This window comes from Mytilus trossulus, chromosome 13 (genome assembly GCF_036588685.1).
Source record: "Mytilus trossulus isolate FHL-02 chromosome 13, PNRI_Mtr1.1.1.hap1, whole genome shotgun sequence".
NCBI classification, from domain to species: Eukaryota; Metazoa; Mollusca; class Bivalvia; order Mytilida; family Mytilidae; genus Mytilus; species Mytilus trossulus.
The window spans coordinates 15158731-15167873 of NC_086385.1; the positions used below are offsets into that span (position 1 = coordinate 15158731).

The 9143-nt window shown below is 30.4% G+C and overlaps 1 protein-coding gene across 1 annotated transcript; it reads left to right on the forward strand.

Moving 5' to 3' along the window:
- Window positions 1-4786: 4786 nt before the first annotated feature.
- Window positions 4787-6001, forward strand: LOC134694121 (interferon-gamma-inducible GTPase 10-like). The gene has a single exon (XM_063555116.1). The coding sequence runs from the start codon at window positions 4787-4789 to the stop codon at window positions 5999-6001; it is 1215 nt and encodes a 404-aa protein (XP_063411186.1).
- Window positions 6002-9143: the final 3142 nt, after the last annotated feature.

Below are 9143 nucleotides of genomic sequence, written 5' to 3' on the forward strand. Positions count from 1 at the left end.
ATATAACAAATATCCAAGATATTAAGTTGAAAGAAGTTATGTGTTGAAAAACAAGATGAACAGTGATCCTTTTATATGGTTCTTTAATGTTGGTTGTTGGTTACTAAATTAAATAAAATACAAAAAGGGCCATTACAGAAAAACAGGGCCATTACAGAAAAAACAGGGCCATTACAGAAAAACAGGGCCATTACAGAAAAACAGGGCCATTACAGGAAAAAACAGGGCCATTACAGAAAAACAGGGCCATTACAGAAAATATGTAATTTTTAATAAACAGTCATTTTTGGCAATAATGTACTTAGTTGATTAATAAATTCTGATATTAAAGGATCCATGAAAAATATGAAATAATCATTGCTGGATTGCATAATTGATTCTACATAATCATAATACTTTTATATTAAAGTAAATTGTCACATTGAAAGAATGATGAATGGTTTACTTTAAAAACTCATGCCACATCTTCTTTTTTTTATCTGGTATAATTACTCAACTCAATACATAAGGTATTCGACTAGAAAACCTCTTCAACACTTGTATGACAGATCATCTAATGGAAACGCCAATAGACAACAAAACAAGTAACTAAAAAGTGAAATCACAAAAATACTGAACTTAGAGGAAAATCAATTCGGAAAGTCCATAATCACATGGCAAAATCAAATAACAAAATGCATCAAAAACAAACTAAAATGTATGGATATTTTTAATGTAGAAAAACTTGCTTTGACAATAACAAAATGACAGGACTATATTATGCAGAAAAACTTGATTTTTACAATCCGATAATTTTATATGAAAAAGTGTAAGGACTTATTTCAATTCATTGATTGATTATAGTTTGCATAACGTCCAGTGTGGACTTACTTTGACGTTCCAATAATTTTCAAATTGAGATTTCATTTGAAGGCTATTTTGATAGTCCGATCCTTTTGATAAAATTTACATTAACAATCCAACTATTCTCAAGTCAATTTCTTTCGAAACGTTCTTTAAGAATATGCTCTACATGTGTATATTAATTTTTTTCTAAATTACTTTGACAATCCGACCATTAGTATACCGAATTCATTCGGAACTTCCGCTTCAAAATACATAGAATAACTGTAACTTTCTCCTGTAATGACGAGAAAGCTAGCATCACCTGGTGAATCCGCATCCACTCAGGCGATCTCGTTATCATCACCTTTTCATGAAAATACCAGACTATTTACTCATATACAAAAAGAGACTTTTAAAAATGTAGGGGTATAAACCACAAGCATGGACATAATACTAATATATCTACACAGCACAAGCAACAAACATTAAAGTATATTTTTCACCACTTATCGTCTTAGTTTAAGGCATTTGAAACAGGTGAAAGCAGTTTTAAATTTACTCGTGTCTGCCTTAGAAATGTCCATTTCAATTTTGTCAGGAAAAACAAATCAGAAATTTCTAAAATTTTAATTCTTGCTTCTTTAGAGCATGGTGAACCTTAGTAACCTGCTTGCATAATATTAACATGATAGTATTACAAGTAATGACATGTTTGTCAATTTCAAGCCGATATCATTTTTCCTAAAAAGAGATTATCATCAAAATATAATTTTATCTCTGTCTGTAATGATGAGAAAATATGACAGCTAATTCATTATCGTGTTTTTAAGCCGTAGTTTACAGATTTTCATCTACATGTAAGTAAACTATCAACAATGTTGCATAGATATTGAGCACGTTTAACACATGTACAGTAAGATAATAGTCTAATTCAAAATCATATAGAACAAACATTTATATTTTTGGTAATGTCAGGGGGTAACGATGAGCTTTCAAATGAATCGTTAGTAATTTATTTCTTAATTAGTTTGTTAATCAGTAAGTCGAGGTACTGTTTAAAATAAAATCACAAAAATACTGAACTCAGAGGAAGATTCGATACGGAAAGTCCATAATTAAATGGCAAAATCAAAAGCTCAAACACATTTAACGAATTAACAACAACTGTCATATTTCTGACTTGGTACAGGCATTTTCTTATGTAGATTAAACTTGGTTTTCAGTACCTTTCACTTGTATGACATTCGTACAAAATTTCATTATTTTATCAACGATATGTGAACTAAACAAACAGTTATAATATGTATAAATGTAATGTTCACTCATACGCGATACTATTTGGGGCTTTATCTGCAGTGATAACGACATATTTGTCACGTTTACACACATATGTAGGGGACATGCTTATGACTGGTTGCATATAAATAGATATACAATTTGGGGCTTTATCTGCAGTGATAACGACATATTTGTCACGTTCACACACATGTGTAGGGAACATGCTTATGATTGGTTGCATATTGATAGCTATACAATTTGGGGCTTTATCAGCAGTGATAATGACATATTTGTCACGTACACAAACGAATGTAGGAGACAGGACTGTCTGTATATAGATAGAGATACAACTTGTAGAAACAAGGTAATTTCTAAATATATGAATATGATTTATTTATTAACTCTTAATACCTCTCAATTTTATATATTTTTTTTGTTATATTATGACTTTTTTTTTTTGTTAAGAAGTTTTAAATAAAGACAATGTTCAATTCTAAGGACCGGTCGTCAAAAATAATCTTTATCTTCGAACAATTAACTGTTTACTGTTTATTCGTTACCATATAACAATTCATAAACATATTGGTATTCAATTGGGTTACCTTTGTTACATTGGTCTGATTCAATGTAGAAACTATTTACAAATGAATTAATATTTATAAATGCAGATTTGATTAAAAAAAAACAAAAAAAAAAACAAAAAAAAACAGGTATGTACGTTTTCTTACCAATTTACATATTGATACACTGTAATTAAATGAGAGAAAGTTTTGCTTTAGATTGGACAGCAATACATTTTTAGTTCACCAAAGTTCAAAATACGTAAATGGATAAACAAGACATATTTAGATAACATACATATATTTTATGATTGTGTATTCATCACATTATAATCACATCGCTACTACTGAATATATTTCTCTTTGAATATACTATATATCCGACCTTTCGTTTGTTAAAAGGTACTTTTTGAACATTTTAAAGAGAGAAAAAAAATAGCCGAGGTCACTCATCCGAAAGAACTAACACCTAGTAAATAAATATTCAGTGTCTGAAATATTACAAGAGGGTCTTGCGTTTTGATTTTAAGTGTATATCTTTTCGTTTTACTTTATTCTTCCCATTTTTTGTCTTTCACATTTAATCCTTATGAGGTGGTTTTGATATTCGACTGGATACATTGTTATTTCTATTTTGATTACCCTCGTTATTATTTTGATTTACTTCGTACTTTATTTAGAAACGTATACCATAAACTATATTAACTATCAATTACAACAGCTTTTTTAAGTGAGGTCAGTGTCACATTTGATATTAACTTCATCTTTTTTGTTGGCGTCTCTCTCGGATTATTATGTTACATCTCTGTAATGTATATTTACACTGTTTTTATATGAGGTTTACAACTGAGTCATTTTAGTCCTCTTAACTAAATGATTATTTTTTCACCGAATAAATAATGTTCCGAAAAATGTAACTATTGGATACTTTTGAACTATTAAATATCAAGTTCATTACTATCTTCAATAATATTTAGTAAATCGAATTCTGATAATGTCTTCCAATTATTTTTTTTTCAGTTTTTTTATCATTTGAAGAATGGTATTTGAATATGAAAGAGGTTAACTTATCTCAATGTCTAAAATCATGGTAAAAGAATAAAAGCAATACTTTTATGTCTCATTTGTTTAAAAAAATATGTAAAGGACGACTTAGTACATCAAACTAAAATGAATAGAATTGAAATTTGAAAATAAGTTAAACATAACTCATTTCAAACTGCATTTATTATTCAGTGACGGGTTTATTGTAAATTCTTCCCTTTTTATGTGGTACATTTAAGTTTTTTGGATCAGTTATTAGGTTTGCAAAAAAGCGATTTTGTTAATTTAAGTTTGTCATGTTCCTTTTAAAAGGATATTACATAAAGTACCCCAACGTCTGAAGTTCGACCTCTTTGTAACTTGACTCTTACTCTTTTTCAAGTTAAGTAAATGAAGGCAATCTTATGTAAAAGTCAAGAGAGCTATTTCTAAAAACTTTTAAAATTGCTCAATGTCCCAAATGAAATAAAATCAAGTAACACAGTAAGTAAAAAAAAAGTTAATCTATTGGTTAAATTTTTGCAAAAAAGAGATTTTTCCTCCTAGAAGAAGCTGTTTTGTAGAAGATAGTTCAAACTTTAGCATACTTATTGAGCTATGTATCGAAAAAAAAAAATTAATAAGAAAATTGCATAATTATTTGAATATCAATATTTCTAATTCGGAGATAAAATGTAAGGGACGACCAAACATCAAACGAAAATAAGTAAATTAGACATTTTGAAAAAAAAACAGAAGGTTAACATTTTTCACTTTAAACTGAATACTTCTGTATTAAGCTCGTTATTCAGTTACAGGTTAACTATGAATCATTCCAATTTATAAGGTACAGGTAAGTATGTTTTTTAATATCATAGAAGAACATTAAAAGGGTATTTTGTTGAATTATTGCAATATATGCGAAAGAACGTTGACCTTGATTAAATGGAATATCTATCGCACAACTTATTACAACTAGACCAAACAGAAAGAATAGATAAAAACCTATCAAATTGTATAAGTTCTAAAAGTAGTATCTCAGTGAATATTTTTAAAATGTCTCTTGCTTCTAAACAAATATTTCACTAATTTTCCAGGAAATGGATTTATTGGATAATTGGACAACAGTTGAGGATTTTGAACAGATACAGAAAGACACAAAAGAGTTTATTGCACAAACGGGCATTGCATTCCTCTCTGATTTTATTAGGATAAAATCGAATGAATGGAAAAATGCAAATATTCAAATTGGAATTTTTGGGGAAAGTGGTTCCGGCAAATCAACATTTTTGAATACTTTTCGTGGATTAAAAAGAGGTGACGAAGGATTTGCCGACCAGGGTTATAAAGGTAATACAACTAAAAAAGCAACAAAATACACAATAAAGGACAATCCTAACATCACATTTACGGATGGGGTTGGTTGCGGAACAATACAATATGAGAGAGGTTATGAATATCTGAAATCGCTCGAAATAGAGAATCTTGATTTTGTGCTTTTGATGTCGAATAAGAATTTTTCACAGGATGATGCCTGGTTTGCTAGGGAAATACGTAAAATGGGAAAGCCGTTATTTTTCGTAAGAACTAAATTCGATGAAATCTTAAGAAGTGCCAAAGTGGACGGCATCACCGGACAGAACATTTACGAAGAAATAGTTACAGTTTGTGCTGAAAATATCAAAGACAGCGGAATTCCAACAACAAGTATCTTTATAATATCCAATTATGATCCGTCAGTAGGCGACTTCGACAAGCTAATTCATGCAATATTTAAGACGCTCACACAAAACAAAAGGGAGGCATTACTTTATTGTATACCACCCTTATCGCACCAGGTGATTAAAGAAAAGAAGGTAGAGTTGATCCGACGTGCGAACCGTGTTGCTTTCTTATCGGCAGCAGGTGCTGCAATACCTTTACCGATGCTGGAGATCTTGAACGTAAACATGCTTCAAGGTGAAATACGGTTTTATATGAAGGAATTTTCACTGACTGAAGAGATAATAAAAAACACTTGTAACAAGCTGAAAATCGTACAAAAGGAATTAATGAGCCTACTTCCTCATTTTCAAAGTTTGTTGATGGAAGGAATTAGAGAAATGGTCTTGAAGTCTATTCAGTCAGTTCTTGCTGAAAAAACTACCGAAGTTATGGCAAAGCGATTTTTAAAGTTTATACCATTTGTCGGTACTATCTTATCATCTTCAATTACGTTCATTGCATGTTTGAAAATGCTCCACAAGGAAATCGATGAACTAGAAAAAGAAGCACATACACTTCTTGATAAAGTAATTGAAAACCTTAAATTATAGAAAAGCTCTGTGTAATAAATTTTGTATCTAAATTATATCAAACCAATTACTTTTCTACGATGTATCTTTTTCAATAATTTAAACTAGAATTAAAATCAGCGCGTTTGTCTTTCGAATCATTCTTATAAAATTTTCATGATAGCATTGTGTTGTGAATAATTAATTCTTTCAGACATGCGTTTTCAATTTGTACATTTGAGGCTATCGCCTCCTATGGTGATATTTGTATCACCTTTATAGCGTATTTTAATGGGCGTTCCGAGATCCAAGCGAAAAAAGAAAACGATGCAGTCTTTACATCAACTTCCAACTTGAAAAATTAAACATGCTGTTCTGTGTTTTATTTGATCATTTATAACCTGGATTTGTTTTCTCTCAATCGATTTATGACTTTCAAACAGAGGTATATTACTGTTTTCTTTATTTGATATGATTTCAATTTAATAAAATTAAAATTTAAAAAAATGCATGCTGTTTTTTGCTTTGATACTTTTAGTTTTGGACACACACTTCTAAGTATGAGGAAAAGGTAGTCTCTTGTTGTTCAGTCTTTAGAATCTAAATTATCTGAGAAAAGTTTAATGAATTGTAGTTTTTTCCTCTTCGTAGTCCATTGTTTTTTTACTTATGTGACATGGATTGCTTGTGTTGTGATCCCAACTTTGCTACATGTCTCTTTTTGTAGAACCAATTTAAATTTTATGTTCTGAATCTTATAACACAAACAAAAAGACACAAAACACTTTCAATACATACAATTCAAGCGGAAAGGACAACCTCATAATATGTAACCACATTTTGTATAACTAGTGTAATACTTAAATAAATATTAAATGATTTGCATATATATCTTAAGAGTGTATTTGTCTTTTGATGGAGTTGAAATGCGTTCTGTTAATTATTTCAAAGAGAAAAGCATATGAATGAATACAAATTGAAAAACGCGACATCATAAAATTTTATCATATGTTCTAAAAATTATATAACAATGAAATGTAATAATTTAAATACAAATAGAGAACGTGCATCCGATCGTACATTTTACCATGTATAAAGTAAATATGAATTAAGAACACTGATAAATCTGTGTAAGCATAAATTGAGAAAGGAAATGGGGAATGTGTCAAAGTGACAACAACCCGACAATAGAGCAGACAACAGCCGAAGGCCACCAATGGGTCTTCACTGTAGTGTATCTGTGCAAGAAAACTTTGAGTTGTGTCAGAGATAACGTGTTTAATCATTTTTATTATAAGTTTGTGTTGGTTTATTGATATTCATTCCCTGTCAAAGTTCACACAATTAGATAATCGTACACATAACATTAACCTAGCATTGCAACGAGTCTCTTGAATTTTTTTAAAACCAATATCCTCGTGCATCCGATTTTTTATGAGTTCGTTAAATAATATACCAGTTGCAACTTTGTATTCAAACAAGAAGTGTGATAAAGATTTCACTAAAAACCAATATCATCGTGCATCCGATTTTTTTATAAATTCGTTAAATAATATACCAGTTGTAACTTTGTATTCGTACAAGAAGTGTGATAAAGATTTCACTAAAATGCAATTATGCCATAGATGACGCTTCTCACGTTGAATTTGAATTTTGAAATTCGTATCTTGCACTTGTTAGTTTGCTGTCGAAAACGAAGCAGGTGCTGCAAAAAATAGTTCTGTTATTCAAAACCCAAATGAGAATAGTTGCTGCTGTTTCTGTTTTATAATTTCAGGCACTACTTTTCTGTATTTTGTATTTTGTTGCAATATTATAGGCATCAGTATCAAATGAGTTCCTCTATGGAATTGGACCAAAAAAAGAATAGAAGTAAAGTTGCGTTTCTTGGATTTTGACATTTCCTTTATTAATCACTTTATTTACTATGAACTATTGTGATTTTAGCAACCAAAAAGAATTTAAGTTTATATTAGTTACCAATTTTATCAATAAGGAAGAAACAAGACATTTCAAGAAATAGATCTTTTTCAGACATCCTTTGGCGCAGAGTCAATACTGAGAGGGGATATTGATAGACTGGTAGTAATTGGGGGATTATTTCACTCGGCCCTCGTTTGATCCTGACAAGTTCTATAATTTGCAGGTTTGACAAAAGTCGTAAATGGTTACAGTAGAGTATACAGATGTGTAACTATGGGACCTCCTCCACCTGATCTTATAGAGGGTATAACAGATGGGACACTAATAACTGGAGCATTGTTAATACGAAGGGTTTCCCTGGTCACTCTTACTGGTAGGTGGTTGTATAAACGTGTTTAACTACAATTGGTTTTATAACCATTTGTCAACATAGGTCAGCTGTTAACCATAGTGAATAGGAAATCACCCTGGCGCCTCAACACAATAAATACAATACCCTGTAGTCAAGGCAACGCCCCAAAGTAAAAGCGTATATTCTAGTCATGGAGATGTAAATATAACTTGGTGTATTAAAATGTATGTTTAATTAACATGGTTGTTTTTTATATACTAGTAAGAGGTAAAGGTTGTAAGCGAAAAAAAATAGAGCATGGAACCTCTATACAAATGAATCTAATATACAGAAAGTCTATAGTATTTTAATCTTGGTATTTGCGAAAAACAAAAAACAGACCAAGAGAGACATCTCTATGACAGTTTTGGAAAGACTTCAACATAGTATAAAAAATACAACAACAACTCTTACTCTTTGATCTCCAAATCATTGTTATTCGTTCAGGATTATTTCAGGGTATCCTATATGAGTTCTGTAATTAATTGAGATTTCAAAATTGAATTTCAGTGTGAAATATATGAATAATAATTCGAATATATAGAATTACATCAATCATGTTATAACCGTGATCGGAACTGAAATACACATAGTTAATTTTCTGGCATTTGATAGCATATCCTGAGACGAGAAAAGTCTATAATTCTTTGTTTCATTTAAAACAATATATTTTGCTGTATTTCAGCTGTTTCATAAAGCAACCATTCAGAATCAATTTGTGATAAGTAATTATTTCAAGATGGCACGTATGCAAACTGAAACTAATAGCTCCGCACCATGATGCAAAGTAACCAAACTGATAATGCCATGACAATAAAGAAAACGATCAGAAGACAAGCAACAGTATACTAAAGACTACCAAGACAATTA

Excerpts from the sequence above, each read along its gene's own strand:
- LOC134694121 (XM_063555116.1), top strand. The coding sequence starts at position 4,787 with ATGGATTTATTGGATAATTGGACAACAGTTGAGGATTTTGAACAGATA.